Source organism: Somniosus microcephalus, chromosome 4, assembly GCF_052327205.1.
Source record: "Somniosus microcephalus isolate GS21.2 chromosome 4, FLI_Smic_1.0, whole genome shotgun sequence".
NCBI lineage: Eukaryota > Metazoa > Chordata > Chondrichthyes > Squaliformes > Somniosidae > Somniosus > Somniosus microcephalus.
Window position 1 is genome coordinate 4,720,724 of NC_140990.1, and position 24,151 is coordinate 4,744,874.

The following is a 24,151-nucleotide window of genomic DNA, read 5'->3' on the forward strand; positions in this document are numbered from 1 at the left end:
TTGTGCCGGGCTCTTTTGCCGGCACTCGCGATCGGGGCTCCGGCTGTTGCAGGCACCTCCCCCTTAAGAGAGGGAGGAAGGCCTGCAGTACCGCAGCCTGCCGCTCCGCTGCGGGTGGCGCTGCGGCAACTAGCGTGCCGATATTCAGTTTCAGCGCCCCAAGCGGGGGCGCCGAAACCCTTGAATAGCGGCCGTCCTCGACTTTGGGCGCTGAAACTGAATATCGGTTGGGCGCGAGTGGCTCCGCACCCAGCGGTAAATTCTGGGTGCCAGCAAGCTGGCGGGGCTATACCTAATTTCTAGGCCACTAAGCACAAGAGCTAGAAAGCTTTTATTCAGGAGTTTGAAGCCTGTGCGATGATTCATGTGGAAGCAGCTTCTCAAACCGTATTGCCGATGATCATCCAACAGCAACAACTTGTATTTATATAGCGCCTTTAACGTAGTAAAATGTCCCAAGGTGCTTCACAGGGGTATTATAAGACAAAAAAAAATCCCGTGAAGATCACCTGAAAAGACGATCCCAGTTTGTGTGTGATTGTTCCGCAGACAGATTTTAAAGAAGAGGGGATCTCATTGAAACATATAAAATTCTGACAGGACTGGACAGACTAGATGCAGGAAGGATGTTCCCGATGGCGGGGAGTCCAGAACCAGGGGTCACAGTCTAAGGATAAGGGATAAGCCATTTAGGACAGAGATGAGGAGGAATTTCTTCACCCAGAGCGTGGTGAACCTGTGGAATTCTCTACCACAGAAGGCAGTTGAGACCAATTCATTAAATATATTCAAGAAGGAGTTGGATATATTTCTTAAGGCTAAAGGCATCAAGGGATATGGAGAGAAGACAGGGACAGGGTACTGAACTTGGATGATCAGCCGTGATTGCATTGAATGGTGGAGCAGGCTCGAGGGGCCGAATGGCCTACTCCTGCTCCTATCTTCTATGTTTCTAAACCTGTAAAGATATCTTTAGCCACATGAGATAACGGACTTCATGTGCCTTTCATGACAATGGGCAGTTATTGTAGTTAAAAAAATAAAACGTAAAATGTCATTCTGACTTGATAAATTGGCAGTTACATTTTTAAAAAAAATTGAAAATAATTTCCATAGAGACCTAGTTCCAAAATAACTTCCATGTGAAAATATCCAGTTGCACAGTAAATTCATCACAGCTGTTGCTCTCAATATGTTTCAGATTGGTTTGTTTTCCTACACAGTAACATGGCGAAGGGTCTCCCTGACCTAAACATAAAATTCTACAACTTAAGTTTGAAGCCTCATCTGACATTTGTTTAGCGGGATTTAATTACTTGTACCAAATCCATGTGGTTGGCGTTTCGAACTTGAAGCACTTAAAGCTCCCTTCATAACATGGGATCAGATACAACGGTCCGGAATTTGCGGTCAGCGGCGAAGCAAAGGCCTTCGCCACTGGCCCCGAAGTAAGCTTCGCACAAAGATCTCGCGATCTCTGTGTCAAGAATTTCAGGTTGTCCGACGCGTAATTGAAATCAACAGAGTCTAGTGGGAATCTGTGGTAAACCACTAATCTGCCTGTACAGAACATGTCTGGGCATGCCTCAGCTGGCTCCGCCCCTGGCTCCACCCCTAAGCCCAGGTATAAAGATGATTGACCTCCAGTCCCCCTGGCTTTAAGGATCGGTCTACCAGCAGAGGCATGCTCGTATTCTTTTGTTAATAAAAGCCTACTTGTTATAAGTTTAACTCTTAGTCTTCTGGAGTTATTGATGGCGCATCAGAATCCCATATTGCGAACTGCTGTGATGTCAGCAAGCTGTCTAAGCGGCCAATCAAAAAGCAGAATTCTCGCAGACCGCCAACCGGGAAGTGGGTAATCTCTTAAAATTCTAACTTTTTAAAAATGTTAGAACAAAACAAAGATTGGGGCTCTCACACGGGGGAAATGGCAAACCTGAAATAAAGATAAACAAACTTTTAAAAAGAACGTCACTGGAGGAGCAGTGAATGACAGACCGCAACTTCAGGATTTCCGCGTTAGACTGTGCACGCGCTAAATCCTGAGGTTGCGGTTGGTTTCAAAGGCGAAATGACAACGAACGCCGCCAGTTCGCTGTCATCAGGACCGCAAATTCTGGGCCAATATTTAGCCACGAGCTCCTGCTTCGTTCCACCCTCATCTCTCACCCATGTTGTCAGTTAAGCCTCATCGCTTCCAAAGCATTCAAGAGGCTTGTTGGGTTTGATAAAGAAAATCGGACCCCCCTCAGTGGAGTTTACTTACAGAACCTGTATATTCAGAGCTCCAAAGTTTCATCAACGCTTTGATTTTACTCAAAGTTGAAGAAACGTTTCGTGATTCTAGTGTTCATTCAAAGATGGGGGAACCGTTCGGGACACTGCTTCTTAAAGAGTATGGCCCTATATTCACAATATATATTAATGATCCAGACGAGGGAACTAGGTATAATATCTCCAAGTTTACAGACGACACAAAGCTGGGTGGCCGTGTGTGCTGTGAGGAGGATGCAGAGAAACTCCAGTACGATTTGGACAGGTTGGGTGATTGGGCAGATGCATGGCAAATGCAATATAATGTGGATAAATGCGAGGTTATCCACTTTGGTGGCAAAAACAGGAAGGCAGATTATTATCTGAATGGCAATAGATTGGGAAAAGGGGAAGTGCAACGAGACCTGGGTGTCCTTGTGCACCAGTCGCTGAAGGTAAGCATGCAGGTGCAGCAGGCAGTTAAGAAGGCAAATGGTATGTTGGCCTTCATAGCGCGAGGATTCGAGTACAGGAGCAAGGATGTCTTGCTGCAGTTGTACAGGGCCTTGGTGAGACCACACCTTGAGTATTGTGTGCAGTTTTGGTCGCCTTATCTGAGGAAGGATGTTCTTGCCATGGAGGGAGTGCAGCGAAGATTCACCAGACTGGTACCTGGGATAGCAGGAATGAGCCCAGAACCAGGGGTCACAGTCTAAGGATAAGGGGTAAGCCATTTAGGACTGAGATGAGGAGGAATTTCTTCACTCAGAGAGTGGTGAACCTGTGGAGTTCTCTACCACAGAAGACAGTTGAGGCCAATTCATTAAATATATTCAAGAAGGAGTTAGATATATTTCTTAAGGCTAAAGGGATCAAGGGATATGGGAGAAGGCAGGGACAGGGTACTGAATTTGGATGATCAGCCATGATCGCATTGAATGGCAGAGCAGGCTTGAGGGGCCGAATGGCCTACTCCTGCTCCTTTCTTCTATGTTTCTACATGAGCTGCCTTGGGCAGTTAGTTTTCTCCAACCCTCTTGTGTATATAACGGCCCTATTCTAACTTCTTTGCTTTCCACATGTTCAGTCTAAAACTTTTATAAAAAGTCTGGCCAGATAAATTCAGAGCAGCTGTTTAATTTTTCTGGAACGGGATAACTAAAGCGGTTGTAACTCACAAACTGGACTGGAGGAGGCCTCAGCAAGCACCAGGTTGAAGCCCAGAGCTGCATTCAAACAGTGCACTGATCTGAGCTGACCCACACGAGGACACAAACAGCAATTGATGTGCGTTCTGTTTTACATGCCTGGTTTGATTGAGTGCAGCACTTTCTGGAACAATATTTTGCGCAGAAGCAAATGGTGGGGGTGAACAAAATGTGCAATGTGTTACAAACCTTTTGCATGTTCAATTGAATAAATACAAGACTGTGTTTGTGCATAGGTAAGTTCCGTCTTTCGGATGAGACGTTAAACCGAGGCCCCGTCTGCCCTCTCAGGTGGATGTAAAAGATCCCACGGCACTATTTCGAAATGGAGCTGGGGAGTTCTCCCCGGTGTCCTGGCCAATATTTATCCCTCAATCAACATCACAAACACAGATTATCTGGTCATTATCACATTGCTGTTTGTGGGAGCTTGCTGTGCGCAATTGGTTGCCACGTTTCTTACATTACAACAGTGACTCCACTTCAAAAGCACTTCATTGGCTGTAAAGCGCTTTAGGACGTCCTGAGGTTGTGAAAGGCGCTATAGAAATGCAAGTCTTTTCTGCTCTAAAAGGAGGCCCTCTGTTCAAACTGATGCCATTTGGAACTATGGTTAGATAAATACAAAGCACTTATGTAAGCTGTTACAACTCGCGCTTAAGTGCACCTATGAAAGGTCACAGTTTAAAAAAAAAAAAAATTCTCTCCTAGCTTCTGTATCTGAAAGACCTATCATCCACACCTAGCTTAAAGAAAATCCCAGTGACACTGGCTTTGCAGTGCTAGTTAACTTTGGGATCAAATGGGAAACACTTGAGTTAATATCTTAAATTGATTTAGGGACACAACAATTTTGGAGTCACATTGTTTGTCCATCCCTTAAGTTGCCCTGAAAAGGTGGTGATTCTGTTAATTTTTTTGGGTGCGCTGCCCCTTTAAGGCCATGTGTGGTTTTTTGTATTGAAGAGCCGGCCGCGCGGGCGATCCAGGGAGCCGCGCGGGCGAGCCAGGGAGCCGCGCGGGAGAGCCAGGGAGCCGCGCGGGAGAGCCAGGGAGCCGCGCGGGAGAGCCAGGGAGCTGCGTGGGCGATCCAGGGAGCCGCGCGGTCGCACAGCTTAAAGGGAACATTGGTGATGAGCCTTCTCCTTGATCTGCTACAGTATTTGTGGTGATGGTGCTTCCCTCACTGATGTTGGGTAGAAAATTCCAATATATACCCAAGTTACTTTATTTGCTTTGTTGTTGATTTTTAAATACATACTTTGAATTGTTGGATTGCCTAGAATTACATGGCATATATAGCACAGAAACAGGCCATTCGGCCCAACTCCTCACGGGCCTCCTCCCACCCTACTTCACCTAACTCAGCAGCATATCCTTCTATTCCTTTCTCCCGCGCGTGTTTATCTAGCTTCCCCTTAAATGCTATTCACCTCAACCACTCCCTGTGGTCCAAATGTAATGAAAGCTTCCTGTGGCTTGTTTCTGTGGTGCATCAGCTTTGTTGTGCTGAAGCATAACATCTCTTCCCCTATTGTACCGTGCTTAAAAAAGAATTGACGCGTCTTCGCTGAAATTAGTCGCATATTAGAAACTCAACTTGGCTCAGTTGGTAGCACTCTCGCCTCTGATTCAGAAGGTTGTGGGTTCAAGTCCTTCTCCAGGACCAATACACTATAGAATGCCAATTCAGTGCAGTGCTGAGGGAGTGCTGCGATGTTGGTAGGTGTCGTCTTCCAGATGGGACATTAAACTCTTGTCTTTTTGTTCTGATGGTTCAGGTGTGTCCTGGCCAACATTCCTCCCTCACCCAAAACCACCAGAAATAGATTAACTGACCATTCATGCCACTGCTGTTTGCAGGTCCTTGCTGTGTCCAATTCTTTGTGAAGTGAGTTTCAGAGACATGGTCAGGTGCTATATAAATTCAACTTCTTAATGAATGGCAATTAATTTTTGTGCCAGTGAGAGATAATTTTTGTGCCTCAAAAACTAGCATCTCTGGTTGGTGAAGTCATTGGGTTGACAGTGCATCATATTTTGGCAAACACTGAGACTATCTTGAGGCTTTGGACTGGCTTCAGGAGGTACGGTAGCGTAGTGATTATGTTACTGGACCAATAATCCAGCGGCCTGGACTAATGATCCAGGGCAGCTGGGGAATTTAAATTCAATTCATTAAATAAATCTGGAATAAAAAGCTAGCTTGTGTGTAGCATAAACACTGGCGTAGATCAGCCTGTTCCTGTGCTGTAAGTTTCATGGTGACCGCAAAACTATTGTTGTAAAAACCCATCTGGTTCACTAATGTCCTTTAGGGAAGGAAATCTGCCGTCCTTACCCGGTCCGGCCTATATGTGACTCCAGACCCACAGTAATGTGGTTGACTCATAACAGTCCTCTGAAATGGCCACTCGATTGTAGCAAAACCGCCATGAAAAACTATAATAATAATAAAACCGGACGGACCTCCCGGCATCAAACTAGTCACCGGATTCAAATATCGCCATTCCTTCATCGTCGCTGGGTCAAAATCCTACAACTCCCTGCCTACCAACACTGTGGGAGTACCTTCACTACACGGACTGCAGCGGTTCAAGAAGGCGGCTTTCTCGAGGGCAATTAGGGATGGGCAATAAATGCTGGCCTTGCCAGCGACACCCACTTCCCCTGAATGAATAAAGAAAAAAAATTGGACACTGGGGAGGAGAGTTCAACACAGGAGTTTTGGAGCGGGCAGTAAAAAGAAACAAATAACTTGCATCTAAAAAGCGCCTTTCACGACTTCAGGAGATCCCAAGTCGCTTTACAGCCAATTAATTACTTTTGAAGTGTAGTCCCTGTTGTAATGTCGGAAACGCGGCAGCCAATTTGCGCACAGCAAGCTCCCACAAACAGCAATGAGATAATGACCAGATAATCTGTTTTTTTTTTTCGTGATATTGATTGAGGGATAAATATTGGCCAGGGCACCAGGGAGAACCCCCCTGCTCTTCGGAATAGTTCCTTGGGATCTTTTACGTCCACCTGAGAGGGCAGACGGGGCCTCGGTTTAACATCTCATCCGAAAGACTTTATGTTGCTGTAAGCAGCTTGAGGCCAGTATTTAGAAGGGTTTTTTTGCTATAGGAACTGATTCTACTCTGAGCCCTATTCAATTGGGCAAACGCTATGTAAAAATGCTACAGTATGTATTTTGCCAGGTCACTGACTTTTTTTCTTAATGTCCTTTTTTTTAGGAATCTAAAGAAGCTGTCATGGATTGGTTTGACGATTCTACTTGTTGCTCATACCAGTAAAACAATTTACAGAAATTGGGATTGGGAATCTGAGTACACCCTATTCATGTCTGGTCTGAAGGTATGATGGGATTTTGTTTGGAATGGGGAGGGAGAGATGTGCTTGAAAGGAGCCTTGGTCCAGAAGATTGAGTGCATTTTTAATAGGAAAATACTGCGGATGCTGGAAATCTGAAATAACAACAGAAAATGCTGGAAACACTCAGCCGGTCAGGCATCATCCGCGGAGAGAGAAACAGAGTTAACGTTTCAGGTCGATGACCCTTCGTCAGAACTGTTCTGAAACGTTAACTCTGTTTCTCTCTCCACGATGCTGCCTGACCGGCTGAGGATTTCCAGCATTTATTGTTGTTGTTTGAGTACAAGTTAGCTTATGTTTCCCCCCCCCCCCCCCCCCCCCAAAGTTGTTGGGTGTCCTTTAATGACTCTTAACGCTTTCTCCTTTCAGAGAGCATCTTCCTTTATCCCACTGCAGCTAAACATGACAAAGTGGAATTAACTATAAACTGTAAGATGCAACCAATTTCTTTTGAAAGTGGTACATGGAAAAATCTATTTTAATCTGCAATTTTGTATGTACTCAACTAGTGGCAGGATAAGTTGAGAACACTGTTTTTAAAAAAGCATATGGGATCCTTGGCTTTGTTAATAGAGGCATAGAGTACAAAAGCAAAGAAGTTATGCTAAACATTTATGAAACACTGGTTAGTCCTCAGCTGGCGTATTGTGATCAGTTTTGGGCACCACACTTTAGGAAGGATGTCAAGGCCTTGGAGAGGGTGCGGAGGAGATTTACTGGAATGGTGCCAGGGATGTGGGACTTCACTTATGGGGAGAGACTGTAGAAGCTGGGGTTGTTCTCCTTAGAGCAGAGAAGGTTAAGAGGAGATTTGATAGAGGTGTTCAAAATCATGAATGGTTTTGATGAGAGTAAATAAGGAGAAACTGTTTCAAGTGGCAGAAGGGTCGGTAACCAGAGGACACAGAGTGAAGGTGATTAGCAAAAGAACCAGAGGCGACAGGAGGGAACAATTTTTATTACTGCGAGTTGTGATCTGGAACGCGCTGCCTGAAAGAGCGGTGGAAGCAGATTCAATAATAACTTTCAAAAGGGAATTGGATAAATACTTGAAGGGAAAAACATTTACAGGGCTATGGGGAAAGAGCAGGGGGGAGTGGGACTAATTGGAGAGCTCTACCAAAGAGCCGGCACAGGCACGATGGGCCGAATGGCCTCCTCCTGTGCTGTATCATTCTCTGATTCTATAAATTTTGATACAAAAGGTTGTTGCAGTCCTCAGAGGATCAATGTCCACTTGTAAATGTTAACTTTTGCTCTGATTTGTGTGTTTTGACTATTCAGTATTACTTTGGGCTTCGTATCTGTGGGAACTTTGGGCAAAAGGAGTCAATAGTTATAATGTAAATTCGTTTGGCGTTCTGCTTCAAAGTAGTTGCACAGGGATTTGGCATCCTTTGGTAGTTCTGCTCCAAGACTGTGATTGCGCTATTTTTTAAAATTAAAGGTCAATAAAAACAATGCGAAACTTTGGAATAATGTGGGACATGCCTTGGAAAATGAGCATAACTATGGGAAAGCTTTGAAGTACTTCATTCAAGCCACAAGGGTTCAACCAGGTAACTCGGTCTCAATTAAGTTGTAAAATACTTATGCAGCTTCACATGGGCGTTATCCCTTCTGGTGATTGTTGACTTGAGATAGGAAATGGGAGCTTGGATCTTTTACAACTTGAGTTGACTTTGGCTGGGCTGACTGAACACATGGTCCATTAAGTGCACACTTGCACATTGCAAACATGTGTGAGTGTCATTGGGATTTCTTGTGTTTTGCTACAGCACACACAATGCCAAATCTAACCCGACACTCGTGTGGAGGCCATGAGTGGAGGTTTGTAGAACAAACTAGCTGATGTACTTACCAATGTACCCTGGAAGCTGCGCCTTGTCCTGCGCGGCCTGTTTCTTTTACTGCGCGGTCCCTTTAAATTCCATGCGTGCGGAATGTTTAGCATTACAACGGAGAAGCCGGTGAGCAGCCTGCGCGGGACCTTTCCCATTACTGTGCGGCCTTGCGGCTGAGAGGGAGCATTGGTACTTACCCATTTGAGATACTAGACCAGAAAGAATGAACAAATTTTTGTATCGGCACAAATCTGATCTCAGCTAAATTAATAGGTAGACAAATAAATAATTCAAAAATGCAAGAAAAAAATCAGGTGAAGGGTTAAAGTGAAATATAAAATGTTGGCAAGTAAAGTGTCTGGTGAAACATAATCGGCAACAATGTGATTTTATTTCTTTTCCATCCTGTATTAATAAAAGATCTGAAACCGATCCCAAATTCACTATAAATACCAGGTGGACTAAGGGCATTCTTTCACTGCGCATTGCTGTATTTAAGCCTAATTGGGTTTTTTTTTCGCTTCCTGATCTATTACTTTGTGAACTGGACTGTGTCAGTCCGTCACTCATAATGCTACTCATATTTCAGGGCTAGTGCCTGCATGTGAGACTAGGGCCACGTATGAGCCATACCTGTAATGCATTTCAGGTTGGATAAGTATATAAAGGCAGTAGAACATTGGATTAGTTTTGCTAACGCAATGTGGTGTGTTTTATTGTTTCACCTTATTGCAAAGATGATATTGGTGCCCATATGAATGTTGGAAGGACCTACAAAAACCTGAACAATACCAAAGAAGCGGAAGATGCCTACATGCTGGCAAAATCCCTTATGCCACAGGTAGGCTGAGTCTTTGGATGATCAAGGAAATCTTGCGTCAAATTGGTTTGTGTTAGGCAGGTCACATAATGGAGTGTACTTGTATTCAGTTATTCACTATCGCCAGGCATCAAAGGTGCAGTTACTCCTGGCCACTCCTGGCTGATATTGCACTGTCTTTGATATTGTAGTTATCTCACTCAATTCAGAAGTGTGAAGGATGTCAGAAGTTCCCCATGCTGCTTTTTATTAATTACAAAAAGTCTGCTTAGCAATCATCAGGGCTTAACAAAACCTCCTGTAAAATTACCTTTTATTAGAACATTAGGAGCAGGAGGAGACCATCCAACCTCTCGAGCCTGCTCCACCATTCAATTAGATCACGGCTGATCCACACCTCAACTCCATTTCCCCACCTTTGCTCCATGTCCCTTTATACACTTACCGAACATAAATCTATCGATCTCGGTCTTGAAAGCTCCAATTGTCCCCCAGCACCCATAGCCTTTTGGGGCAGAGAATTTCACATTTCTGCCACCCTTTGTGTGAACAAGTTTTTCCTGATTTTATTCCTGATTGGCCTGGCTCTGATTTTAACGTTATGCCCCGTTATTCTTGATTTCCCCACCAGAGAAAATAGCTTCTTTGTACCTACCCTATCGAATCCTTTTAACATTTAAACACCCAGGTCAGTTCACCCCTTAATCTTCTATATGCAAGAGGATACAAGCCAAGTTTATGAAACCTGTCTTCATAATTTAACCCTCTAAGCCCCGGCCGGTGCCATTCTGGTGAAATGGCACTGCGCCCCCTCCAAGGCCAGTACAGGAAACTTTTTTTTATCCGGCACGGATGGGACCGACGTGGTGCCGGTTCATCAAAAATTCCAGATAACCGAAAGCTATAGTAAAAGATACGGAGCGTAGAGCTCCGTATAAAGCAACAAACCCTCAGCTTCAGAACAATGGCCACAAGTTGCAAGCGTCTCTGTAGCTTAGCAACAGCTGCAGCCACACCCTTGCACAGCAACAAATGGAGGAAGGCAAGTAATAAAAGTTACCTGAACCTACTCCTGAATTTTGCCGGTTAACCGAGATTTCCGGTTATTTAGGTGCCGGTAAGTCGAAAGTTTCCTGTATATTCTTCCTGAGGTGCTGTGCCCAGAACTGAACACAGTGCTCTAGATGTAGTCTGACCAAGGCTCTGTACAACTGATGCATAACTTTCTCCCCTTTGTATTCAAATAACGGCCAACCTTCCATTAACCTTTTTGATTACATTTTGTACCTGTGCACTGGCTTTTAATGATTTGTGTACATGGACTCCCAAATCACTTTGCTCCTCTACAGCTCCCAGTTTCTCACTATTTTGAAAATCCTCCAATTTATCTTTCTTGTGTTCAAAGTGGATGACCTCACACACCTGCCCACATTGAACTCCACTTGCCACAGTTTTGCCCGCTCACTTAATCTACCTACAGGAAACTCTTTGGTATCCGGCACCGACGGGACCGGGATGGTGCCGGTTGATTAAAAATTCCGGATGACGGAGAGGGTTATCTACCGAGACTATTTTTAACAAACAAAGAGTCAGACTCCTGTTATTGAGGTGTTCGGACTTCCGACGGCGCCAAGAAGCCGAGTAGTGGCAGTTTGGAGAACTACCCCCACTGACTAACTCGGCCACCGCGGGAGACTCGGACTCGGCCACATTTCCGGTTATTGAGGTGTTTTCGGAGTATGAATTTTGCCGGTTAATAGAGAATTCCGGATATTTAGGTGCCGTTTAAACGAGAGTTTCCTGTATGTCCCTTTGCAACTTTCTGCTCCCACCTGCCCTACTTACTGTCCCTCCTAACTTGGTGTTGTCAGCAAACTTGGATATACAACTCACTATTCCTTCATCCAAGTCATTGATAAATATGGTGAAAAGTTGAGGCCCCATAACAGATCCCTGGGGAGCACCACCTGTCACATCCTGCCAGTCAGAGTTCGTACCCTTCATCCTTACCTCCCAACCAATTTCAAAGCCAAGTCAAAAGGCGACCTCCAATTCTGTGTGCACTCATTTTTGTTAATCTCTTGTGTGGAACCTTATCGAATGCCTTCTAGAAGTCCATATAGATAACGTCCATAGACACTCCCTTATCAACCTTATTAATTACTCAAAAAATTGAACTAGGTTAGTCAGACATAACATACCTTTAACAAAACCGTACTGGCTTTCTCTGATCAGCTCCTCTTTGATCAAATACGCAGTCACTCTATCCCTAATGACAGATTCTTGTAGCTTCCCCACAGCTGACGTTAAACTGACGGGACTGTAGTTACCTGTTTTTTTCTCTCCCGTCCTTCCTAAATAATGGAGTGACATTTATCTAAGCCACTTCCATATTATTGTAAAACTAGTTTCCTCTTTGTGGTCCCTGTTAGCATATTTAGACTTTAAAAAGAAGCCCTGCAAACTGTTTGGTAATGATGTTTGGCGTTATTGTGTGAAATGTTGTTGATCATTTGTTTATATTAGTGTCCGTCATGCATGGTGTGCGAGTCTCTCTGTCTGAGTCTGCGTGCCTGCCTCTCCCGTCCGGGTGCCTGTCTCTCCCGTCTGGGTGTCTGTGCCTCTCCCATCTGGGTGTCTGTGCCTCTCCTGTCCGGGTGCCTGTCTCTCCCGTCCGGGTGTCTGTGCCTCTCCCGTCCGGGTGTCTGTGCCTCTCCCGTCCGGGTGTCTGTGCCTCTCCCGTCCGGGTGTCTGTGCCTCTCCCGTCCGCGTGTCTGTGCCTCTCCCGTCCGCGTGTCTGTGCCTCTCCCGTCCGCGTGTCTGTGCCTCTCCCGTCCGCGTGTCTGTGCCTCTCCCGTCCGCGTGTCTGTGCCTCTCCCGTCCGCGTGTCTGTGCCTCTCCCGTCCGCGTGTCTGTGCCTCTCCCGTCCGCGTGTCTGTGCCTCTCCCGTCCGCGTGTCTGTGCCTCTCCCGTCCGCGTGTCTGTGCCTCTCCCGTCCGCGTGTCTGTGCCTCTCCCGTCCGCGTGTCTGTGCCTCTCCCGTCCGCGTGTCTGTGCCTCTCCCGTCCGCGTGTCTGTGCCTCTCCCGTCCGCGTGTCTGTGCCTCTCCCGTCCGCGTGTCTGTGCCTCTCCCGTCCGCGTGTCTGTGCCTCTCCCGTCCGCGTGTCTGTGCCTCTCCCGTCCGCGTGTCTGTGCCTCTCCCGTCCGCGTGTCTGTGCCTCTCCCGTCCGCGTGTCTGTGCCTCTCCCGTCCGCGTGTCTGTGCCTCTCCCGTCCGCGTGTCTGTGCCTCTCCCGTCCGCGTGTCTGTGCCTCTCCCGTCCGCGTGTCTGTGCCTCTCCCGTCCGCGTGTCTGTGCCTCTCCCGTCCGCGTGTCTGTGCCTCTCCCGTCCGCGTGTCTGTGCCTCTCCCGTCCGCGTGTCTGTGCCTCTCCCGTCCGCGTGTCTGTGCCTCTCCCGTCCGCGTGTCTGTGCCTCTCCCGTCCGCGTGTCTGTGCCTCTCCCGTCCGCGTGTCTGTGCCTCTCCCGTCCGCGTGTCTGTGCCTCTCCCGTCCGGGTGTCTGTGCCTCTCCTGTCCGGGTGCCTGTCTCTCCCGTCCGGGTGTCTGTGCCTCTCCCGTCCGGGTGTCTGTGCCTCTCCCGTCCGGGTGTCTGTGCCTCTCCCGTCCGGGTGTCTGTGCCTCTCCCGTCCGGGTGTCTGTGCCTCTCCCGTCCGGGTGTCTGTGCCTCTCCCGTCCGGGTGTCTGTGCCTCTCCCGTCCGGGTGTCTGTGCCTCTCCCGTCCGGGTGTCTGTGCCTCTCCCGTCCGGGTGTCTGTGCCTCTCCCGTCCGGGTGTCTGTGCCTCTCCCGTCCGCGTGTCTGTGCCTCTCCCGTCCGCGTGTCTGTGCCTCTCCCGTCCGCGTGTCTGTGCCTCTCCCGTCCGCGTGTCTGTGCCTCTCCCGTCCGCGTGTCTGTGCCTCTCCCGTCCGCGTGTCTGTGCCTCTCCCGTCCGCGTGTCTGTGCCTCTCCCGTCCGCGTGTCTGTGCCTCTCCCGTCCGCGTGTCTGTGCCTCTCCCGTCCGCGTGTCTGTGCCTCTCCCGTCCGCGTGTCTGTGCCTCTCCCGTCCGCGTGTCTGTGCCTCTCCCGTCCGCGTGTCTGTGCCTCTCCCGTCCGCGTGTCTGTGCCTCTCCCGTCCGCGTGTCTGTGCCTCTCCCGTCCGCGTGTCTGTGCCTCTCCCGTCCGCGTGTCTGTGCCTCTCCCGTCCGCGTGTCTGTGCCTCTCCCGTCCGCGTGTCTGTGCCTCTCCCGTCCGCGTGTCTGTGCCTCTCCCGTCCGCGTGCCTGTGCCTCTCCCGCCCGGGTGTCTGTGCCTCTCCCGTCTGGGTGCGCGTGTCTGTGTGTGGACAAAGAGCTTTATAGAGGAAACCAGTGTGCAAATGCTCCTCAAGAGCAAGTAACTGGTATGCATTGAAATAATCCAATATTTACTGGAACGCATACTCCAACACTTGTATATACCTGTAATGCAGCTTGAAAAACTCGCAACAGAATTGATATCCAGCTAAATGTGAACTTTTTGCATATTTTCTTTCTCGAGAAAGGTTATACCAGGAAAGAAGTACGCCGCTCGCGTCGCTCCCAATCACCTCAACGTTTACATCAGTCTCGCAAATTTGATTCGAGGAAATGAATCTCGCTTGGAGGAGGCCGACCAACTGTACCGCCAAGCGATCAGTATGAGACCTGATTTTAAACAGGCGTACATCAACAGGTACAGGAGCACAGAAACTTGCAGCACAGAAGGAGGCCATTCGGCCCGTCGTGTCTGTGCTGGCTCTTTGAAAGAACAGTTGTGCTCCGTTCCACCACCACACCCCCCCCCCCCCCCCTGCTTTTTGTCCGTAACCCTGTGAGTTCCTCGTCCTCCAGAATCGTCCAACTCCCTTTTCAAATTATTGATGGAATCAGCTTCCACCACCTCTTCAGGTAACATAGAAACATAGAAGATAGGAGCAGGAGTAGGCCATTCGGCCCCTCGAGCCTGCTCCGCCATTCAGTGAGATCATGGCTGATCATCCAAATTCAGTACCCTGTCCCTGCCTTCTCCCCCTATCCCTTGATCCCTTTAGCCGTAAGAAATATATCCAACTCCTTCTTGAATATATTTAATGAATTGGCCTCCACTGCCTTCTGTGGTAGAGAATTCCACAGGTTCACCACTCTCTGGGTGAAGAAATTCCTCCTCATTTCTGTCCTAAATGGCTTACCCCTTATCCTTAGACTGTGACCCCTGGTTCTGGATTCCCCGACCATCAGGAACATCCTTCCTGCATCTAGTCTGTCTAGTCCTGTTAGAATTTTATAAGTTTCAATGAGATAGAGCGTTCCAGGTCCCGACAACTCTGAGTGAAAACATTTCTCCTCATCTCCCCTCTAGATCTTTTACCAATGATTTTAAATCTGTGACCTCTGGTTTTTGACCCACTCGCCAGAGGGAATAGTTTTTCTCCATCTACTCTTATCAAAACCTCTCATCAACTTCAAAACCTCTATTAGGTCACCTCTTAATCTATAACAGAAGACTTATTTTCTGTTTCTTTTTTGGGACGTGGGCATTGCTGGCACGGCCGGCATTTATTCCCGACCCCCAGTTGCCCTGAGAAGGTGGTGGTGGTGGGCCGCCTTCTTGAACCGTTGATAGTAGTTTGATGCAACTAAGTGGTTCGCTAGGCCACGCCAAAGGGCAGTTAAGAATCAATCATGTTGGCGTGCACTGGAGCCACATACAGGCCACACCGGGTAAGGACGGCAGGTTTCCTTCCCTAAAGGGCATTAGTGAACCAGTTGGGTTTTCACCGCATTCCGACAGCTTCATGGCCATTTTTACTGATACCAGCTTGTTACTTCCAGATTTTTTAAAACTGAATTCAAAGTCTCGTAACTGCCATGGTGGGATTTGAACTTGCGTTCTCTGAATTACTAGTCCAGTAATTTCTATGAATGTCTTTATGGGAAGGGAAGCTTCTCTAAATGGTGGGATTACTAAAGAAAGAAAAAAGAAAGACTTACATTTATGTAGCGCCTTTCACGGCCACCAGACGTCCCAAAGCACTTTACAGCCAATGAAGTGTAGTCACTGTTGTAATGTAGGAAACGCGGCAGCCAATTTGCGCACAGCAAGCTCCCACAATAATGACCAGATAATCTGTTCTAGTGATTTTGATTGGGGGGTAAATATTGGCTAGGACACCGGGGATAACTCCGCTGCTCATCTTCGAAATAGTGCCGTGGAATCTTTTACGTCCACCTGGGAGAGCAGACGGGGCCTCGGTTTAACGTCTCATCCGAAAGACGGCAGTGCAGTGCTCCCTCGGATTTCGTGCTCAAGTCTCTGGAGTGGGAATTGAACCCACGATCATCGGACTCAGAGACGAGAGCGCTATCCACTGAGCCACGGCTGACACTGAATGGGACAGACTGGGCTGGAGCTCGAGACTGACGCGCTTCATGTGTGTTACGAGCGCAGCATCAATAGGGTTTTGGGTTTAACTGTTATAAACTTGTGTTTATGCAGTTATTACCAGGGCATGTAAGAGAAACATTTTAGAACACTGGTTTTGTTCCTTTTTGTAACGAGGAGAAAAGATTTCCTGAAGAAGGTATTATATTCAGTGAAGCAAAGATATGGGTAGAAGCCAAAGTGAATACAGCAGCTTAAGGATTTCCAAATAACTGATCCCTTCTATTTACTACAAAATTGTGCATAATTATTGTTCCGCATATTTTTCCTTTCGCAGATGTAGGTCTGTATTGTCACAGTGGGCAGCATTTGATACTTCAGAGGCTTTTAACATTTCCGAGAAATCAAAGGCTCCTTAGGATTGACAAATGTATTGTCATTTGAAAATATATCCTTTGCATTTACTGCTGACTGTTAATTTCATTTGGTAACTTTATCTTGGTAATGGCGGTTCAACATTATCATGTTTCTAGTTTTTAAAAAATATGAGTTAGCCGTTTCAGTTAAACACTCTAAGTTAAATACTATTTAATCTATTTGAAGAGTAGATGTGCTGGGTGCTCAGGCTGTTTCAGATAGGTAATGGGTTGAATGCTGGGGTTTCTATAAAACTTATATACCAGTATACGAATAGGAATGGGAAGACCATCTGGGCCATTTGGCCCATCCCATCCAGACACGGTGCAACCTCATGCAGCACCAGTTTGTCAACGAACTCAGTTCAAAATATTAAAAGCGTGGTAGGAAGCCTTCAGTTCGGTTCACGAGGCAGTTCCACAAACCACAATAAGTGGGGTGTCAGCGGTGGCTCAGCGGGTGGCGCCCTCGCCTCTCAGTCAGAAGGTTGCGGGTTCAAGCCCCCACTCCAGAGACTCGAACACAAAAATCTAGACCGACGTTCCCAGTGCAGCGCTGAGGGAGCGCCGCACTGTCGGAGGTGCCGTCTTTCGGATGAGACGTTAAACTGAGGCTCGTCTGCCCCCTTGGGGTGGACGTAAAAGATCCCGCGACACTATTTGGGGAAGAGCAGGGAAGTTATTCCCCTGTGTCCTGGGCCAATATTTATCCCTCAACCAACATCACTGAAACAGATTATCTGGTCATTATCACATTGCAGTTTGTGGGAGCTTGTTGTGCACAGATTGGCTGCCACGTTTCCTACATTACAACAGTGACTACACTTCAAAAAGTACTTCATTGGCTGTGAAGCGCTTTGGGACGTCCTGTGCTTGTGAAAGGCGCAATATAAATACAGGTTTTCTTCCTCCTTAAATCTGTACTGCTCCGAGTGGCAGGAAAATTCAATGCTCCATTCTGTGATTCAGTTCTTGACGCTAAGTTCTCAGGGGTGAGTTGCTAAGTTCTTGATGCTAAGTTCTCAGGGGTGAGTTGCTAAGTTCTTGACGCTTAATTCTCAGGGGTGAGTTGCTTCTGAAGATGGACAGGCCTTTGGAGGCCAGGGATGCCTACATAAGGGCCCTGGAACTGGACAGGACCAACGCTGACCTCTGGTACAATCTGGCGATTGTTTACATTGAGCTCAAAGACCCGTCCGAAGCCTTGAAACATTTCAACCAGGCTCTGGAAATCAGCTCCAACCACAAGCTGGCGCTGTTTAACTCGGGGCTGCTAATGCAAGAATCAGGTAAATCGGCAAGTCAGCCTTAAAACCAATTTTTGTTTAATCGATCTTTGTTTAAGCCAGGCCGTGTGCAGAATGTAAAACCCGTGTTCTAAGCCTGTGGCTCATTTCAACCTTACTCCTCGGGAGCCATTGAGATTTTGTGAGCTGCTATTTGTAAAGTCTTAGTACTCATAGAATCGCAGAACTTTACGGCACAGAAGGTGGCCATTCGACCCATCGCATCTGTGCCGGCCGAAAAAGAGCTATCCAGCCTAATCCTGTTTTCAAGCTCTTGGTCCGTAGCCCTGTAGGTTCCGGCACTTCAAGTGCATATCCAAGTACTTTTTAAATGTGATGAGGGTTTCTGCCTCTACCACCCTTTCAGGCAGTGAGTTCCAGACCCCCACCACCCTCTGGGTGAAAAAAGTTCTCCTCAACTCCCCTCTAATCCTTCTACCAATTACTTTAAACCTATGCCCCCTGGTTATTGACCTCTTTTCTAAGAGATATAGGTGCTTCCTATCCACTCTATCTCGGCCCCTCATAATTTTATACACCTCAATTCAATCTCCCCTCAGCCTCCTCTGTTCCAAAGAAAACAACCCCAGCCTATCCAATCTTTCCTCATAGCTAAAATTCTCCAGTCCTGGCAACATCCTGGTAAATCGCCTCTGTACCCTCTCTAGTGCAATCACATCCTTCCTGTAATGTGGTGACCAGAGCTGTACACAGTACTACCAGAACTGTTCTCGGGATATGTGTCTATTATCAACAGTTGGGAATGTCACGTTTTGAGGGTTAATAATTAAGTCCATGGTTGTAGGAACATAGGAACAGGAGGGGGCCATTCAGCCCCTCGAGCCTGCTCCACCATTCAATGAGATCATGGATGCCTTTGGCCCATATCCCTTAATACGTTTGGTTAACAGAAAGCTATCAATCTCCGATTTAAAATTAACAATTGATCTAGCAAGAGAGTTCCAAACTTCTACCACCCTTTGTGTGTAGGAGTGTTTCCTAAGTTCACTCCTGAAAGGTCTGGCTCTAATTTTTAGACTGTGCCCCCTAGTCTTAGAATCCCCAACCAGCAGAAATAGTTTCTCTCTATCTACCCTATCTGTTCCCCTTAATATCTTGAAAACTTCGATCAGATAACCCCTTAACCTTCTAAATGCCAGGGAATAAAATCCTCTAAAGGAGTGAAAATCCCACAGAAATAGAGAAATAAGCTGAATCAAGCATTCTGAGCACCCATTGCAGGAACCCGCAGATGTAAAAGCTGACTGCAGCGCACATCAGAAAGCTGGAAAGTTTATTTGTGAACACTGAACCTCTCCCCTTTTTGCCTTCCTGTAATTCACAATTGAAGGCGCTTTTTAAGCAATTTAGGTAACGTGTTTTGAAATTAAGGTAGGCAAAGAGTAAAAGGTGGCTTGTGAATTTTTGGAGTATCTTTAGAAGTTGTAAATGTTTAGATTAATTTCAACTTGATCCCCAAATCTACATGTTGCGTGCCCTAGATTCTTCTGTTTGATGACAGAGGAGGATTTATGTGGTGGTAAGATGCCCAATTCCCTTAGCAGGTAGAGTATGGCACAATACTTTTCAATTCGTGGATGTAATGGGGGGCACTTGGCATCATTTATCAGCTCTTCCATTTAAAAAAAAAAGAACGTTCTCACTTGCTTTACCTCAAGGTGTGGTCCCTTATCTCGAGGTCGTGGGTTCAAGTCCCACTCCGTGACCTGACTGCACAATCTAAGCTGCCATTCCAGTGCAGTACTGATGGAGTGCAGTACTGCTGGAGGCGCCATCTTTTGCCATCATTCCTACCGGGTCCAATAAAATCCTTCTGTATTCTCTTAGTGGGTGCTGTTATCCTTCCTGGTCTCATTGCCACACTTCTTTAGGTGTCAGCCGTGGCTCAGTGGACAGCACCCTCGCTTCTGAGCCAGAAGGTCGTGGGTTAAAATCCCACTCCAGAGACTTGAGCACAAAATCTAGGCTGAGGCTGAGACTCCCAGTGCATTACTGAGGGAATGCTGCACTGCCGGAGGTGCCGTCTTTCAGATGAGACGTTAAACCGAAGCCCTGTCTGCCCTCACAGGTGGATGTAAAAGAGCCCATGGCACTATTTTGAAGAAGAGCAGGGGAGTTCTCTCCAGTGACCTGGGGCCAATATTTATGCCTCAATCAACATCACTTAAAAAATAAAAATAAAAAGATTATCTGGTCATTATCACATTGTTGTTTGTGGGACCTTGCTGTGTGCAAATTGGCTGCTGCATTTCTTACATTTACAACAATGACTACACTTCAAAAGTACTTCATTGGCTGTAAAACACTTTGGGAGATGCTGAGGATGTGAAAGGCGCTATAGAAATGCAAGTCCTTTCTTTCACTTGGGTCAGCAGCAGTTGGCTGGGGAGTGGCTAGCGACGGGGTATTGAATTATCGTCAGAGGCCTGGAAACAGATTGCTTGCCAGCCTCTCTGACATCCTTTGGGAGTGAGAAAATAACGTTTAAAAGGGGAGCGGGGTGGGGGGGGGGCGGGGGTGCGGGTGCGTGAAGATAGTCGCTAATAAATCCAATAGGGAATTCAGGAGAAACCTCTTTACCCAGAGAGTGGTTAGAATGTGGAAGTCGCTACTACCAAGGAGTAATAGATGTATTTAAGGGGATGCTAGATAAGCACACGAGGAAGAAAGGAATAGCTGGTTAAGCTGACCGGGTGAGATGAAGAGGGGTGGGAGGAGGCTCGTGTGGAGCATAAACACTGGCATGGACCAGTTGGGCCGAATGGCCTGTTTCTGTGCCGTACATTCTATGTAAAAGTTGCCTGGCGACATCAGTGAGCCAGTCTTCGATATCCCATAGACTGATGTGCACTCAAGGTAACTCTGGTGCAACAAATGATGAAGGCATCTTTGTCATAGTTGCAATCAGGTGCTTCTGACAGGAACTCGGTTTGGTTAGCAAGTTAATTGAAGTGCGGAAAATGAATAGAACTGAAAATGGTTTGCTTGAAGCGTTTGCCTTTTCCGTGTGTTTTAACAGGTGAGGCCAGGCTGAGGCCCGAGGCGAAGAAGCGTTTTTTGAGTTATGTGGAAATGGAGCCTGAGGATGCAAATGGATACTTCAATCTGGGCATGCTTGCCATGGACGACAAACAGAATGTCGAAGCTGAATCCTGGATGAAGAAATCCATCTTGGTGCAACCGGGTTTTCGCAGCGCGCTGTTCAACCTGGCCTTGTTATATTCTCAGACTGGGATGGAGTTGGAAGCTCTTCCCGTTCTGGCAGACTTGCTGCATCACCACCCTGATCACATTAAGGGCCTCATCCTGAAGGGAGATATTCTGATGAACCAAAGGAAGGACATTAAAGGAGCCAAGCAGTGCTTTGAGAGGATTCTGGAGATCGACCCCGACAACGTTCAAGGGAAGCACAACCTGTGCGTGGTGTACTTTGAAGAGAGGGACCTCGCGCGGGCTGAGGCTTGCCTGTCCGAGACCTTGGCCATGGCGCCGGACGAGGAGTACATCCTTCGTCACCTGAGCATTGTGCGCAGCAAGATAGCGGCTCGGGGCAATGGCGGCCTGTTAGAGCATTCGGCGGCAATCACCCCGACCAACCGGGTGGGGGAGAAAGCCTCGGTCAAGAATCTGAAGGGGCGCGGCAGCGAACGGAGTGAAGCTGCTGAAATGATGGACGGTGCCGAAGGTTACGCAGAGCTTCCCAGCAACTCTAAACAATCCCAGAATGGACTGAACAAACGGACAAAGAAAAAGTCCAATAAAGAGATCAAAGAGATTGAAAAGAAGCGAGCTGCGGCCTTAAAGCGGCTGGAAGAGATTGAACGCATTTTGAACGTGGAATAGAAGGAAAATTGGGAAACCCAAGGATGTGTACGATCATCGTCCCTTTAACTTGACTATATTATTGTGGCAACAATGGTTTACAGTTCTCTGCCATGCAGGGAACGTTATTTTATGCAAAGTAACTTAAATAGGAATTGTAATTAATACCAACAAAACCAATGGTTTTTCTGAATGCAAAATTTAAACACTAATTTAACAAAACTTCAAGGCTCCTACCTCCAGTCACCTTCATCAACTAGAAGCAATTGCCTTTCATGTAGAAACATACAGTGTACAGAGCCTGGAAGAAGCAGCTTCTATTAGAAAAGGTTGCATTTCCGGGCTGTATCACAATCCAAGGGTTTGGACGTTCTTGCGCAAACCCAAAGGTACTGGGTGGTCCAATAGATCAAAAGATTTCCAGGTCCTTCCCCCAGTGAGTCAATGATTAAGTGAATCTCAACATGTGGGACATAACAGATGAGGAGGTTCCCAAGTTGAAATCCGGGCATGTGAGAAGTCAGCTGGTTTCACTCGGGGCAGCGGTACGCCACCACAATTGGCCTTGGCGCCTCTGGGCAGAGGGAGTGGGGGAAATCTGCCTGGGGGTGCCCCCTTCTTGTTCATTGTTTGGTGGCTCTGTTGGAAAGTGCATGTGGATAAATGCCATGACAGGATGGGGCTTGGCTGAAAAATCTTCTCCCCTCTCTCTCCCAACCCCCTCAAGGGTCTAACAGCCAGAACAATGCTGAATGACCAGGCTCGCTCTTGAAGAAGTCACAAGGATGGATGAGCCACGTGTTGAGCTGTCTTTCGGACATTTAAACCTAGGCCCCGTCTGCTGACTAGGGGTGGACGTGAAAGATCCCGTGGCCACTACTGGAAGAAGAGCTGGGGAGTTCTAAGTGGTGTTCTGGGCTAATATTTATCCCTCAACCAATATCACCTGGTCATTAGCACATTGCTGTTTGTGGGAGCTTGCTGTGCGCAAATTGGCTGCCACATTTCCCACATTATAACAGTGACTACACTTCAAAAAAAGTACTTCATTGGCTGTAAAGCGCTTTGGGACGTCCCAAGGTCGTGAAAGGCACTAAAAAAATGCAAGTCTTTCTTTTACCCCACAACGCACCCTCAGGAAAGAAAGGGGAACAAAATCTGGGAAGGAGAACAGGTTTTTTGAGGCCTGGGTTGGCATCCCTCCCAGACTGACGGGCCGGAAGCGGCCTCTCTCTTGCCGGCCGTGCGGCCTATAAACGGAATGAGTTTAGGCTGTGTTCTTCCACAGCACAAGATTGGCCACAGTGAGAACTAATTGGCAGTCTCGGCCACAGGAACGGTTAGTGCCATAGAAACCGTGCACCGCTGTACGGGGTGATCTTTTCAGGCTGCAGTTAAGGGGCACTGTTCTTGTGCGGTACAGGTAGCGAGCTTTACATCCGGCGAGCCACGTCTTACGAAACCTGGGACTCTTTCGATGGTTTAAAAAGAGAAAAGTTCCCCGGGACACTCGGCTCTTGCCTGGGGGCACAAAAAGAACCATTTGAACCCTGGAATTGTTGTACAGCCTTTAGCACACTTCCGCAACCTCTTATTTATATAATATATATATATAGCTGAATGTTCTGTTCACTGGCCTCACGTGTTGGGCAGTGCTTGGAGATCTCAGTTTTCCCTTTCTGTGCACAAGTCTCAGTTAATATGGCAATGAAAGAATCTTTGCTATAGTTATGAAAAACCACTCCTGATATGAATGTTATGTAGCAGCGGAAGATTTTAAAGGAAAATGCATTGTGTTATTTTCCTTGTTGGACGTATATATAAACATTTAGCCTTCTATAGCGAGTCAAACCATGCACTGATATATTAAAAAAATCAAATATACTACATTCATTTATCGAATTTAGCATTTGGGTGAAACTCTAGTTTTGCTTGTTTTCCATTTTTGTGTTAAGTTGCTGTGTTGGAATCACAAACTAATTATCGTAATAAGCTAATTTTGACACCTTGAGTGTGTGTAACACTAGTCACAGGAATTGCATATAGTGAGGTGAAATCAAAAATTCTGCTGATGAACTTACACTGCAATCTTATTCTGAGTTATTCACAGTTTTGCCATTTCAGTCCACAGGGAATTGACCGAGTTTTTGATGGATTGAGAAACGAGAAACGTGCCCACTTTAACCGAGGCTAGTAAATGTTGACTACTATAATGTCTTGGTCTGTGTGTTTAATTGAGACTAACGTGGTATAACCTCTCACTTAAATGGATGACCGTTTTTTTTTGCCTTTGCTTGAATGCAAATAAAGTTTTGAATTTCAGAGTATTGTGACTTCGGGCCAGTCTCTCTTAAAGGGGAAGTACATGCGAGTTACAGCACAGGAGGAGGACATTTGACTCATCGCCCCTGTGCTGTCGCTTTGCCAAAGTAACCCGAAGTCAGTCCCACCGCCCTGCTCTCATTCCCTGAATCTTCAACAGAGCATCAATGGTAGAAGATTGTCACAGGGAGTCATAAATGGTGGTTGCTGATTGAGCAACAGGGCAGCAGAGGATGATCCTAACTCGCAACAAGTCCCGTTCGCCCATCACTCCCAGTGCTCGCTGACCTACATTGGCTCCCGGTTAAGCAGCGCCTCCATTTTAAAATTCTCATCCTTGTTTTCA

The 24,151-nt window shown here is 46.9% G+C and overlaps 1 protein-coding gene across 3 annotated transcripts; it reads left to right on the forward strand.

Annotated features, from left to right (window-relative positions):
• Positions 1 to 6,708: 6,708 nt before the first annotated feature.
• LOC147118202 (protein O-mannosyl-transferase TMTC3-like) lies at positions 6,709 to 23,810 on the forward strand. 3 transcript variants are annotated; one of them, XM_085984295.1, is made up of 6 exons: positions 6,709 to 6,824; positions 8,290 to 8,401; positions 9,424 to 9,527; positions 14,080 to 14,249; positions 17,417 to 17,643; positions 20,681 to 23,810. In XM_085984295.1, exons 1-6 carry the CDS (start codon positions 6,810 to 6,812, stop codon positions 21,502 to 21,504), a joined length of 1,452 nt encoding a protein of 483 aa, XP_085840421.1. In that variant the 5' UTR covers positions 6,709 to 6,809; the 3' UTR covers positions 21,505 to 23,810. The 3 variants fall into 3 exon arrangements, with proteins under 3 accessions (XP_085840421.1, XP_085840422.1, XP_085840423.1); XM_085984296.1 differs by lacking the exon at positions 6,709 to 6,824 and having other exon boundaries at positions 8,293 to 8,401; positions 14,076 to 14,249; XM_085984297.1 differs by lacking the exons at positions 6,709 to 6,824; positions 8,290 to 8,401 and having other exon boundaries at positions 8,408 to 9,527; positions 14,076 to 14,249.
• The last annotated feature ends 341 nt before the right edge of the window (positions 23,811 to 24,151 follow it).

Bases quoted from the DNA above. Each gene is read 5' to 3' on its own strand.
- LOC147118202 (XM_085984295.1), top strand. The intron at 8,402-9,423 runs GTAACTCGGTCT...CTTATTGCAAAG, and splicing joins AGCCACAAGGGTTCAACCAG to ATGATATTGGTGCCCATATG. The intron at 14,250-17,416 runs GTACAGGAGCAC...CTTAATTCTCAG, and splicing joins AAACAGGCGTACATCAACAG to GGGTGAGTTGCTTCTGAAGA.